The 27,305-nt window shown below is 48.1% G+C and overlaps 1 protein-coding gene across 2 annotated transcripts in view; it reads left to right on the top strand.

The window, feature by feature from the left end:
• The window catches only part of sgsm1a (small G protein signaling modulator 1a), a 303,238-nt gene that overhangs the window by 142,119 nt on the left and 133,814 nt on the right, over nt 1-27,305 (top strand). For both annotated transcript variants that reach the window (XM_072477396.1, XM_072477309.1), the window contains exons 4-5: nt 6,009-6,171; nt 17,998-18,150. In XM_072477396.1, the coding sequence (XP_072333497.1) occupies nt 6,009-6,171; nt 17,998-18,150 (316 nt within the window). The remainder of the gene's footprint in view (nt 1-6,008; nt 6,172-17,997; nt 18,151-27,305) is intronic.

Raw genomic sequence — 27,305 nt, forward strand, 5'->3', positions numbered from 1 at the left:
AGAACGTTAAACAAGGGCATAGAGGGGAGCAATTTCAAACGAGGGCTGAATACGGTGCAATTTTAACTCTTACAAATACTGGAAGTAGGATGTTTGGGTTCAGCTGGCCCCGTCGCACAACCCCACCTATTCACCTCAATGAAAATCAGGAGAGGTGTTGCCCTGACAATGGATCCTTTGGCGGGATTCTCTGGTAATTCCACCCCCCCCCCCCCCCCCCCCCACATGCAGGATCTTCTGTCCCCACCCCTCCCGCTGTCGATTCCCTGGCGGGCGGTGGGTGCGGACAACGGGAAACCGCGTTGACAACTGCAGGACCGGAAGATCCCATTGCTGACCAATGGTGGGCAACATCCGCAAAACGCGGGAGAGGGGAGTGGGGGGGGGGGGGGGGGGGGGGATCCTACCTGCTATATCGTCCCATTGTGCCCCGTTCATAGAATCATTGAATCCCTACAGTCCAGAAGGAGGCTATTCGGCCCATCGAGTCTGCACCAACCCTCTGAAACAGCACCCTACATAGGCCCACTCCCCCGTCCTATCCCTGTAACCCCATAACCCCACCTAACAGTTTAGACACTAAAGGACAATTGATCATGGCCAATGTACCTAACCTGCATGTCTTTGGACAGTGGGAGGAAACTGGAGCACCCGGAGGAAACCCACTCAGACACGGGTCAAACTCCATACAGTTACCCAAGGTCAGAATCAAACCCGGATCCCTGGTGCTGTGAGGCAGTAGTACTAGCCACTGTGCCACCGTGCCGCCCGGAGGTTGAAAGGCCAAAGGTTAAATGACCCCGAGTACCCTGCTGGCAATGGGACAGTTTCCCCTTCCTTTTTAAAATTTGCTGTTTTCAACTCTCTCCCCACTGATATCCTGTGCAGTGGGCCTGCTCCCTCCGTTAGCATTTGTCACTCTTATCTACACAGCCGATAATAAAAAAACAACTTGTGTTTTTATATAGCGTCTTTCACAACCTCAAGATATCCCAAAGTGAGGGCAGCACGGCGGCGCAGTGGGTTAGCCCTTCTGCCTCACGGCGCCGAGGTCCCAGGTTCGATCCCGGCTCTGGGTCACTGTCCGTGTGGAGTTTGCACATTCTCCCCGTGTCTGCATGGGTGTCACCCCCACAACCCAAAGGTGTGCGGGGTAGGTGGATTGGCCCTTAATTGGAAAAAATTAATTGGATACTCCAAAAGAAAAGATATCCCAAAGTGCTTCCCAACCAATTAAGTACTTTTGATGTGTCATCATGGTTGGAATGCAGAGCAAGCTCCCACGAATAGCATTCTGATTATGCCAGGGTTATCTGTTTTAATGCTGTGGAGTGGGAAATTAGTGCTGACCAGGACTTCTGGTTGCAATAGTGTCGGGGGTTCCTTTACATGCATCTGAGAGAGTAGACGAGCCCTCAGTTTAATGTCTCACTGGAGAAGTGGTACATCTGAAGCTGCAGCTCTCCCTCAACATCGCACTCCAGTGCCAGCCGAGATTTTTTGTGCTTGAGCCTCTGATCTGGGATCTGAAATCAAAACCATCTGACTCAGCGACAAGGATGCTACCAACTGAGCCTCAGCTGACACCTATGGATCAGCTATATGTACAGGATGATGTGTCACGCATGGTGTTCATCCAATGCCTGTACTCAGCCAAGTATCCAAGAGTGTATGTGACCATTGACGACTTACCACCCTCTGAGTGAAGGAATTCCTCCTCATCTCAGTCCCCCTTCCTCTGGCACTGCGCCCTCTGGTTCTGGACTCACCAGCCTGGGGGCACATTCCGCCTGCACCCTACTTTGTTTTTTGTATTTTGGAGGGCAGTCACTTTCTTCTCAGGAATATGTGTTTTCGGGCCAGGTAAATTGCCCTCACAAATTATCTCCCACTTTCTCATTTGTCAAAATCTGCCCTTAACCACTTAGTAAAAGGGCAGGAGAGAGGCTGGAAGGTGCTCAATGCCAGAATCTGACACCCTGTGGACACATCAAGGCTCACATACTCTGCGTGGAGAGGATCTAGAACGAGGGGGCAAGGTTTCTGAATAAGCGGTCTCCCATTTTGGATGGAGAAGAGGCAATTCTTCTCTCAGAGGGTTAGGAATCTTTGGAATTCTCTGCTGCATTGGCCAGATCATTGAATATACTCACACTTGGGATAAACAGTTTATTGAACTACAGGGGAGTCGAGGGTTACGGGCAACCGGTGGGAAAGCGACATGGAGGCCAAAGTCAGACCAGGTATAATACATTTGACTGGTGAAGCAGGCTTGCTGGGACAAAATGTCTACTCCTCCCGTTTGTTATGGATTAATAAATCACTGAGGCTTTAATTAACAGATATTGCTTGAACAGCCTATATTTTGGCTGTCCTTCCCATGATGTTGCCATGTCAACCATTTTTAGGGCCTCCAAATAGCCAGACTCGCCAGATGTGCAGTTAGCACAATGATCTATGTGGAACAAGGCGGAGAAGAAGACAGTTTTGACTCTTGTGCACGGCGCTGATCACCGTTCTGGCCTCCACGCTCTGAACTTTTCACGCTTTGGGCAGTAAGCTTGTGACGGGCCTGGAAGCAGTACAACACGCACTTCCTGCCACGATAGGCCAGTATGAAATGCACACTCTGAAAGGCTGAGCACTGTTGGGGTGGGCGGAAAGCGGGTGGGCGCCGGGAGTAGTGACGGCGCAGGCGGGCGTTTCCAACGAGCTCCCTGAAGGTTGACAGCTGCCTCAGGGAGAGCTACAGTACTGTTCCAATGACATTTGCACCAGGAAAACTGCTGCAATCTGTCTCAATCATGCAGAATCAAGCAAGTGGCACCTCAACTCAAACACCACCACCCCCCCCCTCGTGAAAAATCGTGAGCGGCGCCTGCCCAATTAGCCCGTGCGCCAAGCGTAAAAGCGCACTGGCCACGTAAAATTAGGGTCAGTCGAACATTTAATGGGCTTAATTGCCCTTTTACTTGTCGGCGGACATGCTTCCGACTGTCGTGCGCGTGCGCCGTCCGAAATATCACACGAGTGCGTTGGGACGAGCGTCTGACGTCTTTTCACTCGATTCCGCGCGAGTTCACGTTGGGCGCGCGTCCGCTCAAACTCGGTAAAATTCTGGCCGCCATATTGCGGAAAGGTTTTTGAGGCACTGGAGAAGTTGTGAAAAAAAGACTAGCAAGAATGATCCTAGAGCTACGAGGCACTAACCAGCGGGAAAGGTTGAATGGGGCGGGGGCTTTTTTCTTCCCTCCAGAAAAAAGATTATCGAGGATGTGACCTGAAACAGACCTTCAGGATTATGAAAGGAGTTTGTTGGCTAAACATGGAGAAGATGGCGGGCGAGGCTGGGACTAATTGTCATAAATATAAAATACCGTTTACACTCAGGTAAAAGTCAGGGTTTTGGGACCAAAATCTGATGTAAATAGTAATGGGGTCGTCTTGTACACGGTAATATTTTCAAGGGGCTGAAATGCCGGTCAGGTCTTGGGGAACTGTCTGGGTGATTGCTGACCATGGTCCTGAATCCAGCAGGAAACCGCTGTCCCAATCTTAACTATTTCGGACGGGTTAAATGAGAAAAGAACAATTGCGAATAGGACTCAGGATACTTCCCCCGCCGCCAACCCCGCTCCCAAAGCTGGCCTAAGGTAATGAAAAATTAAGGATTTTTGAACCTAAAGTCAGGGGTCAACTTTTACACGATTTCAACTATTACTCGAGTTTATACTCGAGTCACTAATAAATCCACGAGGGAACTCAGGAGAAATTTACTTCCTGAGAGTGATTAGAATGTGAAACCCAATCCTTGAGGGAGGCAAATAGCAGAAGTTTATTCAAGGGGATGCTAGATAGATGCTCGAGGGGGTAAAGAATAGAAAGAAGGAATAAATAGACGGAAAGAAGGAATAGAAAATACTTTCATTTTTATATTGCCCTTCACAGCCACCAGGAATCCCGAAGTGTTTTGCAGTCAATAATAAAGTACTTTGAAATGTGGTCACTGTTGAAATGTAGGGAATGGGACAGCTGGGGTGGTAGTGGTGCAGTGGTATTGCCACTGGACCAGAAATGCAGAGAGCCAGAGTCATGGTCTGGGCACCCACCTAGGCAGATGGTGAAATATGAATTTAATAAAATCTGCAATTAAGAAGTCCAGTGATGACCATGGAATCATTGTCGTAAAAACCCATCTGTTTTGTTAATGCCCCTGTAGGGAAGATAAGCTGCCATCCTTACACCATGTGACTCCAGATCCACAGCGGCTCCAATACCCTCTGAAATGACCCTGAAAGCGACTCAGTTCCAGGGCAATTTGGGGAGGGCAATAAGTGCCCACATTCTATGAATTGAACTTTTTTTAAAAAAAAGCCAATTTGCCCACAAATATCAATGTGATAAATGATCTATTGTGATGATGGTTGAGGGGTACGTAATGGCCAGGACAACTGGGATAATTCACCGGCTCTATTCAAAATAGTTCCACAGGCTCTTTTCTGTCCGCTTTGGGAGAGAGACACAGGGAGACAGGGCTGTGGTTTAACATCTCACCTGACAGAGAGCTCCATCCGTACTGCACGGGAGCACCAGCTTTGATTATTTGTGGGTGCAGGTCTGTGCAGGGGAGCATGAACACTCAATCTTTCTGGCTCAAATGGTGAGAGTGTTACCTGATGACTCGTTGCCGGAGGAAACCCTGTGTGGAGCATGAACAAAGATATGGAACCTTTGGGTCAAAGAGCCTGTGTTTGTCTATAAATACTCCCTCGTTGTTCGTGATATTCAATGATTCACTCTTTGTCCTGTTTTTGTTCAGGAGAGAGAGATCAGGAAATACAGACTGTTTGAGGTGTTAGATCCTTGTTGATCTCCCCCCCGCCCCCAGCTGCTTTCTCCCTTTCTCCTGCTGAATGAGGGAAATTTCTAGAATGGACACTTGATGGATAATGATTTTCGTTTTGTGAAGGAGGCAGTTATAACCTTCAGATCACCGCCTTTAATTTAAACCTGGCGACGAGATGAGATTTTACTTTTCTCGCACCTGGCGATCAGAAAGAAACGCTTTGTAAATGTGACCTCCTGATAGTTAACGTTTAAATAAGAGCAACAACAAAAGGAATCATTCAGACTTGAACCCTTGACAGTTCTTTCTGCATTTTACTTTGAGCTCTTGTGATATGATGACACATGCGCAGTGCGCCAGCTGAGCTCGGCTGGTCCTAAAATGGCTGGCCAGGTAATGCCAGTTTAAAAATACAGCAGAATTTAGACGCACTGGGAGGGGTGATAAAAGGTTATGAATAACAAGGCTAATTTCCAATGTGGCAATTGGGATCTTACTTTTTGGCATCAATGGGGATTATACAACTTGTCCAGACATTGCAGGCTTTTGGGATGGGGACCTGTTGTCCTGACCCAGTTTAATGTGTTTGACTCCAGTCCCACACCAATAAACTCGCCTTGTGGAGCAATCTCCTCAAATGGGCATGAGGGGACGGGCAATGAATGCCTGCCTTTCCAACCGCCCATATCCCGAATTTTTTTTTAAAAAAAGAACCATCGCTCTGAAAGGTGTGAAATTTGATGGGCCGAAATGGCCAATGATTGGTGGACTCGTTTGCCCCGGAGTCTCCAGGTATTAAAGATTAATCTCCTGGGTCGAAAAATCACAGGGGCCATTAAAGACAAATTGCATTATCTTTTACATCTTCAAGCACTTTCATTTATTAGTCATATAAATATTGCCGATGGTGGGGACAAGAGCTGTCTTGACTTGATGAGGGGGGGGGGGAGATCATGTGGTGAAACCTCCAGGATTAGGCCCAAGCAAAGTTGGCAACCCTAACTGTGACTAGTTGACCATGTGGCCGCTGTGAGGCAGTGGACTGACCTTTAGAGGAAGGTATAGAAATGCTGAAACATTAGTGGTTTTAACATGGCTGACTATTTAACCCCATTTGCCGTTTGCCCATTCACCGTCAGCCATCTTTCTGTTCCCTCCCCAGCTGCTGTCGAAGCCTGTGTGCTACACGGACTCAAACGGCGGGCGGCTGGCTTCCTCCGGAGCAACAAAATAGCCGCATTGTTCATGAAGGTGGCAAAGTCTTTCCCTTTGGCCGAGGAGCTGTGCAGGAAGGTGCAGGAGTTGGAGCAGCTAATCGAGAGCAGGTAATGCGGTGTACGGAAGATCTATCAAGAAAGATTGGGCAGGCTGTGACCTAGGTTCCCTGTGCCGTTTTTTATTTCAACTGCGCGTGCAATTACTTTTAACAGCGCGGCCACTTCAAATGTTACGGCGTGGGCAAGCATAAGCAGTAATTTAAAGTGGCTGACCTGCATGTACGCCCTGCAGAGCAACTTACACGTTGGTATGTGACTGTCCAGCTTACTTGGATTGTGATGAATGTAGGAATTGCAGATATATTGTATGATATGTATTTGGTGCAGAATGGGTTAACATAGAACATAGAACAATACAGCGCAGTACAGGCCCTTCGGCCCACGATGTTGCACCGAAACAAAAAGCCATCTAACCTACACTATGCCATTATCATCCATATGCTTATCCAATAAACTTTTAAATGCCCTCAATGTTGGCGAGTTCACTACTGTTGCAGGTAGGGCATTCCACAGCCTCACCACTCTTTACGTAAAGAACCTGCCTCTGTCCTATATCTATTACCCCTCAGTTTAAAGCTATGTCCCCTTGTGCTAGCCATTTCCATCCGCGGGAGAAGACTCTCACTGTCCACCCTATCTAACCCCCTGATCATTTTGTATGCCTCTATTAAGTCTCCTCTTAACCTTCTTCTCTCCAACGAAAACAACCTCAAGTCCATCAGCCTTTCCTCATAAGATTTTCCCTCCATACCAGGCAACATCCTGGTAAATCTCCTCTGCACCCGCTCCAAAGCTTCCACGTCCTTCCTATAATGCGGTGACCAGAACTGTACGCAATACTCCAAATGCGGCCGTACCAGAGTTTTGTACAGCTGCAACATGACCTCATGACTCCGGAACTCAATCCCTCTACCAATAAAGGCCAACACTCCATAGGCCTTCTTCACAACCCTATCAACCTGGGTGGCAACTTTCAGGGATCTATGTACATGGACACCCAGATCCCTCTGCTCATCCACACTTCCAAGAACTTTACCATTAGCCAGATATTCCGCATTCCTGTTATTCCTTCCAAAGTGAATCACCTCACACTTCTCTACATTAAACTCCATTTGCCACCTCTCAGCCCAGCTCTGCAGCTTATCTATGTCCCTCTGTAACCTGTTACATCCTTCCGCACTGTCGACAACACCACCGACTTTAGTGTCGTCCGCAAATTTAAAAGCCTGGGTTAGTATGTGCGCGACTGCTGTAGTCATGATTTTAAAGAATCCTGGTTTGTAAAGTTTTGGGAGCCAGAGGTGTAATTAAAGCACCATAAAAGCTTGGGCTAATGAAAGCTAATGAAGGTTTGTTTGGATTAAGGCGGTCCACTGTGGAGTATTTGATTGTCGAACCTAATGCTCCGTTAGTAAGATGATGTAACTAATGGGAGGGGCTAGAATATCAGGCATTTTAACGGAGAAGCAGATTGTTCTGTTGGTTTATGAAAGTCAGACCATGAAGACAAGTTTCTGAAGACTTCTGCTGGAGATCCTGTATTGTTCTGACAGGATTCAGATCTGACTCTTAAAACAGTCTCAAAGAACGTCTCTTAAGCAAGTGTGCCTTGGTCTACTAATTGTATTTAAAAGTGGATTGGGTTCTGAGATGGGTCCGTTGTTCGAGTGGGAATAAAGATAGCAGTTAATGTTTATTGTGTCATTGTATAGACTAACATTGTAAGCTATTTTCTTGTGTGATGTTAAAGATATTTTAATACAGTGTTAGTAACAAAGGGAGCGTTAGAACGTCCTTGTAGCGCCCGACTCGGTGATGCGACAAGGCCATTCGAGCAAGTGAGGTAAGTGTGTGGCCTCAGCACTTGCTTTAAGGCAAGACTTCTGCCCCTGAGGATTCTTTTGCAGCCAGTCCGGATGAAATAATCAGTTGAACACCTCGTTACTTTAACATGTTTATTTCTCGGCCGGGGCTAAAACCACTGTATCTCTTGAGAGTTACACCAGCAAGCCAAAGTCAATACATCGAACAGCAGTTCTTATACAGTTTTTGGCTCATTTCTGAGGGCAGCTCCCTCGCATTCCTATCTGTGCTCTCAGCTCAATTATAATTCAGCCCCCCTCAATTATAATTATCTTTAAGCCTAGTGCACCCATTCCCAAGGCCGTTACTGCAATTTGTCTGGTTCAAAAACAAGTGATACATTTTGCTACCAGAAGCCTGTCTTGACATTTCTTCACACAAAGCTTTATCTAACATTTTGTTTTTCCCATAAAGTTCCAATCCATCATGAGCCAAACTCTCATTTATCGATCATCAGCCAAACTCTCATTTATCGATCATCAGCCAAACTCTTATTCCCCCCTTTTATCATTTCATGATAACGTCGAATCCATAGTCAATCGTCTCAGTCTTTCCCATTCTATTTGCATTTCGATCATTTCCTCATATTCCTCTGCACTTTCTTTCACATCCATTAACTCTTCAAGGCGCACTTCATGTTGCTGCATTAACTGTTGAGAAATTACTGCTGCACTGACACTTTTACACATGCATTTCATTAGGAAGCGAAGCATAATTATTACAAATATTACAACTACCAGGATTATCAATCCAAGCAGTAGGTATGACCCCCATGATCCGGTAAACAACCAATCTAACCACCCATCTCTTGATATTTCATGCATTTTCTTAACCTCTTTGCGGATATGATCCACGAGGTGGGTGATGTTCTCTGAACTATCGGGGATGTAGGTGCAACATTCCGAACCGATCATGGCACAAGTCCCACCTTTGTTTGCAAGGAGGTAATCGAGGGGCATTCGGTTTTGTAGGGCTACGGTTCTTATTGCCACCATTTCATTATTTATCTCAGTCAATGCTTCAGTGGTGTCGTTTGCTACCTCCTACAGGATATTTGCTATCTTCCTTATTTCCTTCATTGCAAGAGCTACCCCGACAGGGGGAAGCAGGATCCCAAAGAATCGCTGCATTTCGGTTATTGCTTTCTTTTGCCGCTTCAGGTGAGGGTGATTCCTTAAACTAGTGAGATGGTGCACGTAGGGAACAACGTAGCCCAAATAACAGGATCCCGTCCAATTCTCTGGCAGCCAGGGATATGCCTTGTGGCCACAAATAAAATACGTCCCATTGTATGAAGTGAGTTTGTCCACATCAAACCCTTGGGCCTTCAGGGAGTACTTGAAGGTACCTGTGCCATTTGCGTATGGGACGTCCAGTGTACACCCATAAAACTGAGGAGACGTATATACGGGATAGACCTCGGATATGTTGGCCACCACAAATCTGTGCTCGCATTGACTAGCACCTACAAATATCCCTTTAAACACATTCCTTACCAAACATTTTGTTCCCAGTGGTCTTCCCATGTTGGTGGTATTAGTGAGGGTAAGAAACGGAGGCTGGTGGGATTTGTTATAACTTGGTTGGTACCACATCTCAAAGATGTTCATTGGATAGCCCCCCTCTTTCCAAGGTCTTGGGGATATGGGGGGAAACGATAAACTAGAAGCTGCCCCGCCGTCTGGGTGTCTTACCATAGATGCAATTCTTATAGTCCTGGGGGATTGACGAGTACCATCCTGGTAAATATACCATTCTACTGTTTCTGACAGGTTAAGGGGAACAGGTCTGAGGGGGATCCCTCCCTTTGCATGGGTCGGGATATGTGTACATACCCAGCAACCAGAAACATTCATATCCTTTGCGTACACATATGACATATACAAATACGTGTTTACATGTAATTCCCTTTTTCCCCGCAGCCTTACCCTCCCTTGGTCAACGCATCCCAAGGCTAAAGTCTTCTTTTTTCTGTTTCTGCAGCTATAGTCCCATTTACAGTTGACCTGATGACCGGGTAGGTTGCCCTTCGTCACTCCATTGATGAGTATGGTCCGATTACATCATTGTACGTCGGCCGAACATCCGTCCGCAGGGGTCGCGTTCCAAGGTCCTTCTCCTGGGCCTTGACTGGTGCATTGTAAGGTGTCTCCTCGACAGAGGTGATGAGTCCGTCTTCCCTTAGGGCCACAGGTTCTTCGCTTGGCCTCTCCTCCAGTTTCCAAAAGTCCCAACAGGGTTACGATAATAAGACTGTCCTTCATCCCGTGAATGATGCTGAAGTTATTACCGAGGGCTCGAAACAGAGGGTTATTCTCTGTTGCATTTTCACAACCTTACAATGGTGGATGTGGATCCAGGCATTTCTGCCTTTTACTTTTACAGCAGTGGGAGTAGTGAGTAGGACCTGGTGTGGTCCTTCCCATTGGGGTTCTAATCCTTTCCGAACCTAGTTCCGGATCATAACGTACTCGCCTGGGTTAATAGTGACAGTACTGGATAAGGGGGGTATCTCCCCATGGGCTGCTCGGACCCGCGAGTGGAGGCCTTTTAAAACCTTTGTTAGAGCTATAACGTAATTGGCCATTTCCGTGGTCATGTGGTGAAACTGTGCTTCCTTATGTTTCCCTTGATCCCAAGAAGTACGCAAGGGCCTTCCGTATAAAATTTCGGCGGGACTCAGTCGCGTCTTTCCAGCTGGGGTTGCACGTATCTGGAAGAGGGCAATAGGCAATAATTTGAGCCAAGTGGCTCCAGTCTCTGCCTGTAGTTTTGCCAGTTTTGTTTTTAATGTCTGATTAGCCCTTTCTACCATTCCCGCTGCTTGGGGTCGGTATGCGCAATGTAATTGTTGTTTTATTCCCAGCTGAGTACAAAATTCCTCATTGATCTGTCCCACACAATGAGGTCCATTATCAGAGCTTAATCGATATGGAATCCCAAATCTCGGAACAATTTCTCGCATCAAAACTTTTACAACCGTGGAAACTCTGTTATCTACAGTGGGGTAAGCTTCTATCCATTTACTAAATACATCAGCAATAACCAATACATGTTTATAACATTGGCATCTTTCCAACTGAATGTAGTCCCATCTGGAGTGCCTCAAAGGGACCTTCCGGTAGCGGGGTTTTACCCATTTCACAGGGTATTGCTTTACCAGGATTATACTGCTGACATACTAGGCAACGGCTGCTAATATTTTGCGCTATATCTTGCAGTCTCGGATGCCACCAAGTTTTGAGCAATACATCACCCGTAGCTCGCGCACCACAATGAGTTGCAAAGTGAACACATTCGGTAACCCAGGCTGCCAATGCATCGGGCATACAAGTCTGCCCTGCCGGGGTGACCCACAATTTGTTTACAGGATCATAACATCCCAATTCTTCCCATAGTCTTTTTACACAGGCAGGAGCGTCCTCCTGTAATTGAATGACGTCAGTGATGGTTGGCATTGGCTTTTCAGAGGGAGACTGACCCTTAGAGCTTTTAGTCTGGCTCATCATTTTTGGTACCACCATGTATTTTAAGCGAGAAGCCTCTTTGGCCTGGTGGTCCGCCTGCCGATTACCCGCGTCCACCAGGGTTTTGCCTGTCGTATGGGCAGCGCACTTTATTACGGCTATTTGTTTAGGGAGCATTAAAGCCTGTAGTAATTGTGTAACTAACTGTTTGTGGGATATCTGAGTGCCTGCAGATGTAAGAAATCCCCTGTTCTTCCATAATTGGCCAAAATCGTGTGTGACCCCAAAGGCATATCGGGAATCAGTGTAGATATTTACAATTTTATCTTTCCCTAATACACAGGCTCGAATAAGTGCAAAAAGTTCTTATTCTGTTGGGCGGAAAAGGGAGTTTCGAATGCTGCTGCTTCAAGTGTTTTTCCTTGTTGGTTAACAATTGCATACCCTGATAATCTATCCCCCCTTTCACCGATGGATGAACTACCATCGGTGAATAGGTCTAGATCAGCATTTGGTATTGGAGAATCAGTGAGATCATCGCGTAATGACGCATCGTCTTGTCGGAGAGAAAGACAGTCATGAGTCGGGGACTCAGTGGCGTTAGGCGGGTCGGAAAGGAAACTAGCGGGGTTAATAGTAGTGCAGTGCCGGAACTGAAGCTTCGGGTTATTGAGGAGATAAATCTCATATTTATTTTGACGCGCCATAGTTAGGTGCTGAGTCTGAAGTTGACCGAGCAGGGTCGTGACTGAATGTGAACTATAAATAACAATATCCTGCTGAAGAGTGAGATTAGCCGCTGAATGGAGACTGTTGTAAATAGAGGCTAAAATCTGAGTACATCCAGGATAGTCGAGTGCAACTGGATCAGGTTTAGACGAGTAATAAGCTATAGGACGGTGGCGATCCCCATGTTTCTGGGTAAGTACCGCGGTGGCACAACCGGCTAAAACAGTACAATAAAGTTGTACACGGTCGATCATAAAGGGGGCGTCCTAGTGCTGGTGCCCTCATTAAGGCGTCTTTTAGCCGATGGAAGGCCTCTTGGGCTTCCGTACTTAACTGGAACTCTCCAGCGTTATTGGTGTATGGGGTCAATAGCCGGGTATCTAGGGCGATATTCGGAATCCATTGCCGACAATAATTAACAATCCCGAGCCATTTACGGACATCCTTAGCCGTTGTGGGTGCAGGGCATTGACAAATGGGCTGAACTCGACTTGGTGATAGCGCCCGTGCATCGGCGGATAAAAGGATACCCAGAAACCGGACTGTTGGTTGGGCTACTACTACTTTGGCGGGTGACACAACGTATCCTAAAATTGAAAGGTAATTTAATAATTGAGCCGTATCTTCTTTACAACTTTGTTCTGACGGGCTTGCGATCAGTAAATCGTCAACATACTGTACGAGGGTGGATCCCCCTTTTAATTCCAGGGGCTGTAATTGTTGTTGGAGACAGCGGGAGAAAAGAGTAGGCAAATGTATAAATCCTTGAGGTAATCTAGTCCATGTGTATTGTTGATTTTGATATGTAAAGGCAAAGAGATACTGTGAATCCGGGTGCAAGGGGAGGGCGAAAAAGGCATGCTGGAGATCCACCAGGGAAAATGTTGTAGCGTCCGCTGGGACTTGGGCTAAAATGTGGGCTGGATTTGGGACCAATGCGTGAAGGGGTTGCACCATGGCATTAATTGAGCGCAGATCTTGGACGAGGCGATATTGACCTGGCTTGCCGGGCTTCGGGACTGCTAGTATTGGAGTATTACAAGGAGAGTGATGTGGTGTTGGGCGTTCTGACACACAGATGAGCCAACACAGTTGTATTTGGTACAACGCTGTTTTATTCAAACTTACTATATACAGTTCGTTCTGGATACTCTGCACGTGGTGTCTCCCTGTGTGTGTATTGTAACAGGTCTGTCCTTGTCCTGGTCTCCAGCTAATACTGGCCACCAGGTGTCGTGTTTGTCCTTTTATACTGTCCCTGTCCTTGTCTGTGATTGGTTGTGGTGTTGTGTGTTCTGATTTGTCTGTTGGTGTGTCTATCATGATGTGTGTGTTTGAATATCATGACAAGTGACACGGAACCAAAACTTGTTGCCGAATAAGATTCTGTATAAGTGCCTCTAGTGAATTCTACAGGGATAGTCAAGAACTGTCAACTTAAGAGAACTGTCATTATTCTGAATATTGCTTTATTAATTTTAAGAAACCAACATATCTTGCTAGTAGTGCCTTCTTTAATAGCATCGACAAATTCATCTACAGAAAACCTATATGTTTAATAAGTTCTTGTGTTTGATATTTTAAAATAAATGTTTAGAATTAGCCTGGAAATTAAAACTTCAAACAATGGAAGCTGGTTTTACAAAAACCAAAACAGCTCTGATTAAAAAGAACAGATCATTCAAGGACATTTGATAACAGGAATTTGGCAGCAATCCAACTTTTACTCCCAGTCCATTCGAGTGTCAATTATTATTTTTTTTTTAATTTGGAGATGCGAATGGCATCATTCCAAGCTATACGCCTCTTGTTGTCTCTGCAAGAAAATTAACCCTTTCAACAAGCTTTTGTGTATAATCCAGAAGATGTCAAAGTGAAGAATGTTGTGCTTTCATTCCCAATAACTTTAAAGAAGTTAAAGATTTGGAATTACATATCCAAAAAGAAATCAAAAAAACTTGATCCACCCTAATTTATCTTCCAACTGTACCCCCAATCAATGAATTTGAGCTGAAATACTATTATTGAAATGTTACTGATCAATCAACTGTTTGACTGTATTATATTGTATAATTTATTAATACTGAATCAGTAGTATCAAATTTGATTAATTTATTAATTCTAATAATTATTTTGAAATGCCTGGTTGTTGGGCCCCTGTGGTTGGCAGGGTTGAATGCTATATTGGGAACTTGCCGGATGGGACACTGACACTGCGGCTGATAATCGTCTGGGTAATCAGGGAAATCCACCTCTAGTGTCCCCTCTTTCCCAGGACTAACTCTTGATTCATCTGTGGGAATTGATTAGCATGGGTTTTAGAACGAGTGCGAGTCGCCGGACCTCCTTGCGACGATGGAGGTGGTGATAGTGGCGTTGGGAGCGGTGGATAAAGGACTTGAATGTAAGGGGGAGGCGGTCGTAGTGACGATGTAACGGTCGGTCGTCCCCTATATTGCCAATTTTCAGGGTCATCCTCATCGTCTCCCTCGGTCAAGGCAAGGCCGGCCATTTGACCGTACGGACCCCCATTTAGAATTTTTAGAATTTTAGAAATGGTTTTTTTTACAGACTTAGGTCTTTTTCTATGGTGGGCACATTCCTTTTTCAAAACCCCCGCAGTCTTAACAATTCCCCCTTCTGTTAATTCAATACCCAATTTTAAAGCGTTAGCCTGCCAATTAGCCAATAAAGATGCATCTTTTAAATTTTTTTTGGCAGTACTCCCGCCACAACTCAATCAATTTCTTAGCTGTGGAGCTACGGTTATGTTGCCAAATAATCTGCTGTGCCTCTATAACCATAGGCAAATCTTTTGATCCTCCCAGGGGCCATTTCCCCTTTCCCAATTTCTTATGCAATTCTCCCGATAACTGCCGCAGCTGCTGAGAATGTTCCGGATACTGTTCCGGATAGCGCGCTTCCACTATCAGAGGTGCTATCTAAAGTACTACCCATTGTCTCCTATCCTCAGATGATCCCTGTGGTTACCTGCTTAATTTTGGTAATGATCCTAAATCGCTTATTCAATCAAGAATTTAAACGGGGTTATCCTGCCCCATTGCCCAATCAAAAGGCTAAATCAAATTGTTCGAAAGTGACTTTTAGAAGGTCAAAGTCTGGAAATGAAACATGAAAAGAGAGAGAGAGAGAGGACTGATTTAAACAGTCTGACAGACTCAGGGAATCAAAGACAGAACTAACAGATTTAAGAAATTGTTTGAGTGTTCCGACAGGACACGCAACGGTCAAGCCCTGTTTATTATGTTTCCTTTAGGTGTTATCCGCACCACCATTTAAATTTTATGATATATAATTTGGACAGAGTTCTCCGTTCTCCGTAATATTCAATCTGATCAACGCGAAGTGTCAAACAAGTCTAGACACCGGTTGATATATTTATCGAAAACCACCTTTTATCGCGAAGGTATTCGGCAACCCTAAGGATCATCATCACTCATTTACCCGGAGATTTAAGGAGGACTCTAACCTCCCAAGGTTTCCAACCCGGGACTTTAGGAAGGATTTTAACCTCCCAGGGACTCCAACCCGGACTGTTTAGGGAGGACTCTAACCTTTCAAGGTTTCCAACCCGGGACTTTAGGAAGGATTTTAACCTCCCAGGGACTCCAACCCGGACTGTTTAAGGAGGACTCTAACCTCCCAAGGTTTCCAACCCGGGACTTTAGGGAGGACTTTAACCTCCCAGGGACTCCAACACTGGACCTTTTAGGGAGGACTCTAACCTCCCAGGGTTTCCAACCCGGGACTTTAGGAAGGATTTTAACCTCCCAGGGACTCCAACCTGGACTGTTTAGGGAGGACTCTAACCTCCCAAGGTTTCCAACCCGGGACTTGAGGAAGGTCCAACCTTCCTGGGACTCCAACCCTTTCAACCCTTCTTCGTAACGGGTTCGCCGGACTGCTTTGATTTCGTCAGAGTCTCCACCGAAACCAAACAGCAGGGCGTGGCCACACTCGGGACAGCATAGGGGGAAACCAAAGTGGTAACAAGGGTACTCACGTTTGGTGGCCAATTCCCTCCTCAGCGTCCGAATGCGATCAATCTGTTACGCCGTCAGGTTCCAGGGAGGCTCCTTGAATGCCTGCATTCTCCACCAAATGAGGATTCTTTTGCAGCCAGTCCGGATGAAATGATCAGTCGAACACCTCGTTACTTTAACATGTTTATTTCTCGGCCGGGGCTAAAACCACTGTATCTCTTGAGAGTCACACCAGCAAGCCAAAGTCAATACATCGAACAGCAGTTCTTATACAGTTTTTGACTCATCTCTGAGGGCAGCTCCCTCGCATTCCTATCTGTGCTCTCAGCTCCATTATAATTCAGCCCTCCTCAATTATAATTATCTTTAAGCCTAGTGCACCCATTCCCAAGGCCGTTACTGCAATTTGTCTGGTTCAAAAACAAGTGATACATTTTGCTACCAGAAGCCTGTCTTGACATTTCTTCACACAAAGTTTTACCTAACATTTTGTCTTTCCCATAAAGTTCCAATCCATCTTGAGCCAAACTCTCATTTATCGATCATCAGCCAAACTCTCATTTATCGATCATCAGCCAAACTCTCACCCCTAGCTCTGGAAGCTTGGGCTGCATGGTAACACAGTGGTTAGCACTGCTGCCTCATTGCTAGGGTCCCGGGTTCGATTCCGGCTTTCGGTGCCTGTCTGTAGGGAATTTACACTTCCTCCCCATGTCTGCGTGGGTTTCCTCCCACAGTCCATGGATGTGCAGGTTAGGTGGATTGGCCATGCTAAATTGCCCCGTAGCAGCCAAAGGTTAGGAGGTGTTACCGGTTTGAGGAGGAGTGGGCCCAGGTAAAGTGCTCTTTCAGAGGGTCTCAGTGCAGACTTGATGGGCTGAATGGTCTCCTTCTGCACTATAGGGATTCAATGATGATTCTGGAAGACCTGCCTTCGAGACCTGCCAGCCAATTGATGGCTGACAGCTCATAGTCCCAGCAGTGCCAGCCGGGAGCAGTGGCCACTGCTGGGATTACAGGCAGTCCCACCATGCCAAGGAGCCGAGGCAAGCAACCTGAGTAGCTGAAGCTGCTAGACATCCTGCATAGCACGGGCCTCGCCCACATTAATTCACCACTTAAGGGCCTCAATAGACCCAAGGGCAGGTGGGCTGTCTGAAGCCATGTCCGCCCCTGAAAATGTCATTCAGATAGGGAAAAGGCGGGTAGGTGGCGGGCGCGCCGATCACAGGATTCGACGTGCCCCCAACCGTCAAACCCACATTTGGGGAAGGGTAAAATTCAGCTCCATGTAATACTGAGTGACAGAAACGGTTTGCTTTTCTTCAAACAAAATGCCCTGTCATCTTTGCCTCACAAAATGCTGACTTAACGTTGGGGTCCAGTGCTGTGTAGAGGTCGATTCGGGAGCCAACATGACTGCTTCAGAAAGTAGGTTGCTGGTGGGACTTGGTTTGCAATTATTAAAAACTGCTGTTAATGTTGTGAGCGGAGATTAAAAATGAGAAAGGTGTAGATGAGAGGGAGAAGTTGGACTAAAAATCTTTAAACAAATACATGGATTGTGGAATGGAACATTAGGAAAGGCCACAGAAGTGGGCAAGGTGAACAGGGACCATTGGAGCAATGTCTTTAGCTGCTGAGGCTTAAAGCATTTGAGTTCCCAAAACCTCTCTGCCAGGATATTTTGCCCTGGGAAGTCCCTTTAAAGGTCCAACAGGAGTACAATTGTTATTGTTGGTTGAATTTGGCTTGCTGGGCCCCTTGCTGTTAAGAGTTCTGTCCTAACGACACACATCTTGTACCTTCAGGAAGACCCACGGTGCAGCCCTCCACGAGAGTGCGCGCAAACCCCAGAAGGTGTCAAATCTGTCCACTCAAGCTCTCAAACATCTGTGGATCCGCACTGCCCTCTTCGAGAAGGTCCTGGACAAAATAGTGCAGCATCTGGTGGAGAACAGTAGGTTGGTACTGAGCTGGTTGAACCGTGGTTCTACGTAATACACCCCTTCCTTTATCTCAAGAGAAATGACTCCCGGGAAAGGCTATTCCTGCTGGGGACACAATAGAATAGTGCATTGGGGAGCCTCCACCCTGAGACTGCTTCCTCTTGACTTCTACCATATTCCAGCTACTTGCTGGGATAGTAAACGGGGCCATAGAGTCCAACATTCCTCCACCCCGTGTTTTATTGGAAGCATTACTTTGTATTCCTCTTATTCCAGCTCCTGCCGTTGCTCCCAAGGAAGCCCCAACCTGCACTCCAGAGCTGTGAGCCTTTTGAAGAACACGCTGCTCCCAGCCTTAGCCAATGGCCTTTATGTAAAATTACGGGTTGGGGGGGGGCACTGCACACGTGTGCAGTGACGAGGTTCTTATTGCCTTTCACTGTAGGGAACTGTGCTCACTGATTGGTCGGTTTCCTGGATTCTGTTGGTGTAACTGCAAAACGTGGACACCTGGAGCCACCTGGGATGGTGGGTTGTCTTTCTGAAGCAGGAGAAAATGCATTCATCCCATATCGGGAGTGTTACAACCCAAGAGTTAATATTGCGGGGACGTGAATGGGAGACTTGCTCCCGACTAAGTCAATACAGATGGTCAGAGATGCCCATAAGCTCCTCCTGGGAAGATCTAACAGGCTGATTTGGGTTGACTGATCCTCAGTTCCTCTAAGGTTTGGATGCCTTCAATGTCTTTACCCGTCCCATGCACCAACTTTCAGATAAATTCCTAACATTGTAGCAGCTCCCAGTATAAATCCAACCATTGCAGCAGCTCCCAGTGTAACTTCAACCATTGTAGCAGCTCCCAGTATAAATCTAACCATTGTAGCAGCCCCCAGTGTAACTCCAACCATTGTAGCAGCTCCCAGTGTAACTCCAACCATTGTAGCAGCCCCCAGTGTAACTCCAACCATTGTAGCAGCCCCCAGTGTAACTCCAACCATTGTAGCAGCTCCCAGTGTAACTCCAACCATTGTAGCAGCTCCCAGTGTAACTCCAACCATTGTAACAGCTCCCAGTATAACTCCAACCATTGCAGCAGCTCCCAGTGTGACTCCAACCATTGTAGCAGCTCCCAGTGTAACTCCAACCGATGTAGCAGCTCCCAGTGTAACTGCAACCATTGTAGCAGCTCCCAGTGTAACTCCAACCATTGTAGCAGCTCCCAGTATAACTCCAACCATTGCAGCAGCTCCCAGTGTAACTCCAACCATTGTTGCAGCTCACAGTGTAACTGCAACCATTGTAGCAGCTCCCAGTGTAACTCCAAACATTGTTGCAGCTCCCAGTGTAACTCCAACCATTGTAACAGCTCCTGGTATAACTCTTTGTAGCAGCTCCCAGTATAACTCTTTGTAGCAGCTCCCAGTATAACTCCAACCATTGTAGCAGCTCCCAGTATTAGTCCAGCATTGTAGCAGCTCCCAGTGTAACGCCAACCATTGTAGCAGCTCCCAGTGTAACTCCAACCATTGTAGCAGCTCCCAGTGTAACTCCAACCATTGTGCAGCTCCCAGTGTAACTCTTAACCATTGTAGCAGCTCCCAGTGTAACTCCAACCATTGTAGCAGCTCCCAGTGTAACTCCAACCATTGTAGAAGCTCCCAGTGTAACTCCAACCATTGTAGCAGCTCCCAGTGTAACTGCAACCATTGTAGCAGCTCCCAGTGTAACTCCAACCATTGCAGCAGCTCCCAGTGTAACTCCAACCATTGTAGCAGCTCCCAGTATAAATCCAACCATTGTAGCAGCCCCCAGTGTAACTCTTTTTTTTTTTTTTTTATAAATGTTTTATTGAAATTTTTTTCCCAAACAACAATTTTTCCCCTCTTACAAAGCAAACGCAACAATAATACAGAAATGTTAAACAATACACAAGTAACAAAACCCCTTTATCTTTGACCTAAACTAAACCCCCCCTCCCCCCCCCCCCCCCTCCCCCTGGGTTGCTGCTGCTGGTCATCTGTCTTCCCTCTAACGTTCCCCTAGGTAGTTGAGAAATGGCTGCCACCGCCTGGTGAACCCTTGAGCCGATCCTCTCAGGGCAAACTTTATCTGCTCCAGTTTAATGAACCCCGCCATATCATTTACCCAGGCCTCCAGTCCGGGGGGTTTCGCCTCCTTCCACATGAGTAGGATCCTGCGCCGGGCTACTAGGGACGCAAAGGCCACAACGTCGGCCTCTTTCGCCTCCTGCACTCCCGGCTCTTCCGCAACTCCAAATAGAGCTAACCCCCAGCCTGGTTTGACCCGGGCCTTCACCACCCGCGAAATCACTCCCGTCACTCCCTTCCAATACCCTTCCAGTGCCGGGCATGCCCAAAACATATGTGCGTGGTTTGCCGGGCTCCCACCACACCTCCCACATTTGTCCTCCACTCCAAAGAACCTGCTCAATCTTGCTCCCGTTATGTGTGCTCTATGTAGCACCTTAAATTGAATCAGGCTAAGCCTGGCGCATGAGGAAGAGGAATTTACCCTGCTTAGGGCATCAGCCCACATACCCTCCTCTATCTCCTCCCCTAGTTCTTCTTCCCACTTTCCTTTTAGTTCGCCCACCGACTCCTCCCCCTCTTCCCTCATCTCTCGGTAAATCTCTGACACCTTGCCCTCTCCGACCCACACCCCTGAAAGCACCCTGTCCTGTATCCCCTGTGTCGGGAGCAACGGAAATTCCCTCACCTGTTGTCTAGTAAATGCCCTCACCTGCATATATCTCAAGAAATTTCCCCGGGGCAACTTATACTTTTCCTCCAATGCTCCCAAGCTCGCAAAAGTCCCATCTATAAATAAATCTCCCACCCTCCTAATTCCCAACTGGAACCAGCTCTGAAATCCTCCATCCATTCTTCCTGGGGCGAACCTATGGTTGTTCCTGATTGGGGACCCCACCAGGGCTCCCCGCACCCCTCTCTGTCGCCTCCACTGTCCCCAGATATTCAATGTTGCCGCCACCACCGGGTTCGTGGTAAACGTTTTAGGTGAGATCGGTAGCGGCGCCGTCACCAGCGCCTCTAAACTCGTCCCTTTACAGGACTTTCTCTCCAGTCTTTCCCACGCCGCTCCCTCACCCTCCATCATCCATTTACGTATCATTGCCACATTGGCGGCCCAATAGTATTCGCCCAAGTTCGGTAGTGCCAATCCTCCTCTGTCCCTACTACGCTGAAGGAACCCCCTCCTTACTCTCGGAACTTTCCCTGCCCACACGAAGCTCGTGATGCTCCTGTCTATTTTATTAAAAAAGGTCTTAGTGATTAGTATAGGGAGACATTGAAATACAAATAAGAACCTCGGGAGGACCATCATCTTAATTGCTTGCACCCTGCCCGCCAGCGATAGAGGCTGCATGTCCCACCTCTTGAAGTCCTCCTCCATTTGTTCTACCAACCGTGTCAGATTAAGTCTGTGCAAAGTTCCCCAACTCCTAGCGATCTGAATCCCCAGGTATCGGAAGTTTCTTTCCACTTTCCTTAGAGGCAAGCCTTCTATCTCTCTACTCTGGTCCCCTGGATGTATCACAAATAATTCACTCTTCCCCATGTTTAGCCTATACCCCGAGAAATCCCCGAACCCCCTCAAAATTCGCATAACCTCTATCATTCCCCCCGCTGGGTCCGACACGTATAACAATAGGTCATCCGCATATAACGAGACTCGGTGTTCTTCTCCCCCTCTAATCACCCCTCTCCATTTCCTGGAGTCTCTCAACGCCATGGCCAGAGGTTCAATTGCCAACGCGAACAACAATGGAGACAGCGGGCATCCCTGTCTTGTTCCCCTATATAGTCGGAAATACTCCGATCTATGTCGACCTGTAACTACGCTTGCCGTTGGAGCCCCATAAAGAAGTCTAACCCAGCTAATAAACCCGTTCCCAAACCCAAACCTCTTTAACACTTCCCATAAATACTCCCACTCCACCCTATCAAATGCCTTCTCTGCGTCCATTGCCGCCACTATCTCTGCCTCCCCCTCCACTGGGGGCATCATTATCACCCCTAATAGTCGTCGCACGTTAACATTCAGTTGTCTCCCTTTTACGAACCCTGTCTGATCTTCGTGCACCACCCCCGGGACACAGTCCTCTATCCTCGATGCCAGTACCTTTGCCAACAATTTGGCGTCCACGTTCAACAATGAAATGGGTCTATAGGACCCGCACTGCAACGGATCTTTATCCCTCTTCAAAATTAACGATATCGTCGCCTCCGACATCGCCGGGGGTAGAGTCCCCCCTTTCCTGGCCTCATTGAACGTCCTCACCATCAACGGGGCCAACAAGTCCACATATTTTCTGTAATACTCCACCGGGAACCCGTCTGGTCCTGGGGCCTTCCCTGCTTGCATGCTTCCCAGTCCCTTAATAACCTCGTCCACCCCAATCGGTGCCCCCAGGCCTACCACCCCCCGCTCCTCCACTTTCGGGAACCTCAATTGGTCCAGGAACTGCCGCATCCCCTCCTCTCCCTCTGGGGGTTGAGACCTATACAGTTCCTCATAGAAGGTCTTGAACACCTCATTTATCTTTCCTGCCCTTCGCACCGTGTCTCCCCTTTCGTCTCTAATTCCTCCTATCTCCCTCGCTGCTGCCCTCTTTCGCAATTGATGAGCCAACAGGCGACTCGCCTTTTCCCCATATTCATACCTCCTCCCCTGTGCCTTCCTCCACAGTACCTCCGCCTTTCTGGTGGTCAGAAGGTCAAATTCCGTCTGGAGTCGTCTCCTCTCCCTGTACAATTCCTCCTCCGGGGTCTCTGCAAATTCCCTATCCACCCGTAAAATCTCCCCCAGTAATCTTTCCCTTTCCTTGGCCTCTGTTTTCCTTTTGTGGGCCCCAATGGAGATCAGCTCTCCTCTGACCACCGCTTTTAGTGCTTCCCATACCACTCCCACAGGGACCTCGCCGTCGTCATTGACCTCCAGATATCTCTCAATACACCCCCGCACTCTTGCACACACTCCCTCATCCGCCATCAGTCCCACATCTAATCGCCAGAGTGTTCTCTGCTCCCTTTCCTCTCCTAATTCCAGGTCCACCCAATGTGGGGCATGATCCGAAACCGCTATGGCTGAGTACTCAGCTTCTTCCACCCTAGAGATCAACGACCTTCCCAAAACAAAAAAATCTATCCGGGAGTACACTTTATGGACATGGGAGAAGAAGGAAAACTCCCTAGCCCTAGGTCTAAGAAATCGCCATGGATTCACTCCCCCCATTTGGTCCATAAACCCCTTAAGTACCTTGGCCGCTGCCGGCCTTCTTCCGGTCCTTGAGCTGGATCTATCTAGCCCCGGGTCCAGCACCGTATTAAAGTCCCCTCCTAAAATCAAGTTTCCTACCTCCAGGTCCGGTATACGCCCCAGCATCCGTCTCATAAATCCCGCATCGTCCCAGTTTGGGGCATACACGTTAACCAACACGACCTCCATTCCCTCCAGCCTGCCACTCACCATTACATATCTACCTCCGCTATCTGCTACGATGTTCTTTGCTTCAAATGCGACCTGTTTCCCCACCAAAATGGCCACCCCTCTATTTTTTGCGTCCAGTCCTGAGTGGAACACCTGTCCCACCCATCCTTTCCTTAGCCTAACTTGGTCCGCCGCCTTTAGGTGCGTCTCTTGGAGCATAACCACGTCTGCCCTTAGTCCTTTCAAATGCGCGAGCACTCTGGCCCTTTTTATCGGTCCGTTCAGGCCTCTCACGTTCCACGTGATCAGCCTCACTAGGGAGCTACCTGCCCCCCTCCCGTGTCGACTAGCGATTACCTTCTCTAGGCCAGTCCCATATCCCGCCTCCGCGCTCCCGCTCGCTCCCCCAGCGTCGCACACCATCCCCGCCCACCCACTCTTTAGCCATTTCCTTTTGGATTTCCGCAGCAGCAACCCAGTTGTCCCCCCCCCCCCCCCTCCCTCCCCCCCTCCCCGCTAGATCTCTTTCTAGCATGATTGCTCCCCCCATATTACTTCCGTAAGTCAGCTGACTTCAACTGACCCCGGCTACTCCTGCTCACTCCTCGACCCCCCCCATGTGGGGAACTCCCATCCGCCTTGCGCCTGTCTTCCCGCCTTATTCTTTCTGGTGCGGGAACATCCCTTTACCTGACCCGCCTCTTATGGCGCAGCTCCCTTTCCCCTCCCCCTCCCCTTCCCCATTCTCCAACTATGTCCCGTCTTTCCCCCCTCACCGGCGCCCACATTTCCCCAATGTCTCCCCCCTTCCCTGTTTACTTCTCAATTAACTTCCACCGTAACATTAACAATAACATTTCCTGCAGCATCAGTCCCTCAGTTCCGATCCAATTTCTCTTCTTTGATGAAGGTCCATGCTTCCTCCGCCGTCTCGAAATAATGGTGTCTCACCTGATACGTGACCCATAGTCTTGCCGGCTGCAGCATCCCGAACTTCACCTTCCTTTTATGCAACACCTCTTTGGCTCGGTTGAAGCTCGCCCTCCTTCTCGCCACCTCCGCACTCCAATCCTGGTATACCCGTACCACTGCATTCTCCCATCTGCTACTCCGCACCTTTTTAGCCCATCTCAGGACCTCTTCTCTATCCTTAAGGCGGTAAAATCGCACGATTATCGCCATGGGTGGTTCTCCCGCTTTTGGTCTTCTCGCCGGAATCCGATTTGCCCACTCCACCTCCAAGGGGCCCGTAGGGGCCTCAGCACCCATCAGTGAGCTCAGCATCGTACTTGCGTACGCTCCACAGTACACTCCTTCCACACCCTCAGGGAGACCCAGTATCCGAAGGTTCTTCCTTCGCGCTCCATTTTCTAGGGCTTCGATCCTTTCAGTACACTTTTTATGAAGTGCCTCGTGCGTCTGTGTCTTAACCGCCAGGCCCAGGATCTCGTCCTCAATATCTGTCACCTTCTGCTCCACCACGCGGAGCTCTGTCTCCTGGGTCTTTAATGTCTCCTTGAGCCCCTCAATTGCCTGTAGCAACGGGGTCAGCACCTCCCTCTTCAGCAGCTCCACGCACCGTCTCACAATTTCATGCTCAGGCCCCCATGTCGCCTGCGCTTTCTCCGCCGCCATCTTGTACTTCTCTCTTTCTGACCCTTTGGTCGACGATTCCTCGCGCTGCAGCCGCCGCCGCCGGTTTTTTCCTCCTTCGTTTGGGGGGGACTCCCTTCTCACACGCCCCACACCGGGTTGCGTCGTCGAAAAATTCCCCGTTGGGGCTCTTAAAAGAGCCCGAAGGTCCGTCGGAGCTGGAGCCGCCGAAGCGTGCGGCTAGCTAGGCATCACCGCAACCGGAAGTCCCTTCAGTGGCCTTGATGAGGTCTTTTCACAGTTGTTCCCTCTGCTGCTAGAATTCACTTTTGATACAGGCCCTCAGGTCAGCTTGCAGCTTTAAGCTTGCCCTTCCCCCGCCTGCATGCTGGAAGAGGCCCTGTTTATCCTGCAGTTGCAGCCAAATCTTTTACTGTTTCTGCGTGTGTCTGGCAACCAAGAGACATACCCTTCCTGGGGGACACTGTCGGGGGAATATTGCAGCCTCCTTTCCACACCGGGAAATGTCAAACAAATGCCGTGGGGGCCCTGTAAAAGAGCCCAAAAGTCCGTTCCAAGCAGGAGCTGCCGAATATGCGACCTAGCTCTGCATAGCCGCACCCGGAAGTCCCCAGTGTAACTCTTAACCATTGTAGCAGCTCCCAGTGTAACTCCAACCATTGTAGAAGCTCCCAGTGTAACTCCAACCATTGTAGCAGCTCCCAGTGTAACTGCAACCATTGTAGCAGCCCCCAGTGTAACTCCAACCATTGTAGCAGCCCCCAGTGTAACTCCAACCATTGTAGCAGCTCCCAGTGTAACTCCAACCATTGTAGCAGCCCCCAGTGTAACTCCAACCATTGTAGCAGCCCCCAGTGTAAATCCAACCATTGCAGCAGCTCCCAGTGTAACTCCAACCATTGTAGCAGCTCCCAGTGTAAATCCAACCATTGCAGCAGCTCCCAGTGTAACTCCAACCATTGTAGCAGCCCCCAGTGTAACTCCGACCATTGTAGCAGCCCCCAGTGTAACTCCGACCATTGTAGCAGCCCCCAGTGTAACTCCGACCATTGTAGCAGCCCCCAGTGTAACTCCGACCATTGTAGCAGCCCCCAGTGTAACTCCAACCATTGTAGCAGCCCCCAGTGTAACTCTTAACCATTGTAGCAGCTCCCAGTGTAACTCCAACCATTGTGCAGCTCCCAGTGTAACTCCAACCATTGTAGCAGCTCCCAGTGTAACTCTTAACCATTGTAGCAGCTCCCAGTATAAATCCAACCATTGTAGAAGCTCCCAGTGTAACTCCAACCATTGTAGCAGCCCCCAGTGTAACTCCTAACCATTGTAGCAGCTCCCAGTGTAACTCTTTGTATCCGCTCCCAGTATAACTGCAAACCCACCATCCGAACAAAATATGGTAACCCAAATAAGGAACTCATATTGTGGGACAATTACAAGTAAAGAACAGGCCATTTTTCTGTAGAACCTTGATGGAACATGTTAGCAATACAAATTATTCAGCAAACAAAAACTTCGGTGGAAAATGGCAGTGTTTGAGAGACACTCATTTTGCTGAATGATGTTGACTGAGGTAACATCGGGAGTCCGCCCATAAATGGATCCAGACTGCATTGTGCCCAGAGAAATGGAGTTCTCTCAGTCAGGCTATATTGAGCACACTGCAACTATATTGGGTAGAAGATGTGTTTCACATCTGTAATTTTATCTTGCGCCAGATGTTTGCTTCTTGCGTCCGACTGGTGGATTCACACAGCGTGCAGTGAATGTGTTGGAGGGCTCAGTGGGTAGTAACTCATGCACCTCTTGTGCTGTGTCAGCCTCTACGATACTCCACACATTCCGCCCTGTGCCCCTCTCTGTTAACCTGAGCACGCTTTTGGAGCTGAGCTACTCGCCTGAGTTTCCATCTCTGTCCCATCGGCTCCACACCTGCCGCTCATTCCTTCGACCCCCACCGTTCAGCTCAAGCATTCAGTTTGGAACCTGCAATTTAATCTTGTGGGATTAAAGGGCTGATAAAGTCAGTCTCTGTTTAAAGGGCTGTTTAGCACAGGGCTAAATCGCTGGCTTTGAAAGCAGACCAG

Source organism: Scyliorhinus torazame, chromosome 1 (assembly GCF_047496885.1).
Source record: "Scyliorhinus torazame isolate Kashiwa2021f chromosome 1, sScyTor2.1, whole genome shotgun sequence".
In the NCBI taxonomy this organism is placed as follows: domain Eukaryota; kingdom Metazoa; phylum Chordata; class Chondrichthyes; order Carcharhiniformes; family Scyliorhinidae; genus Scyliorhinus; species Scyliorhinus torazame.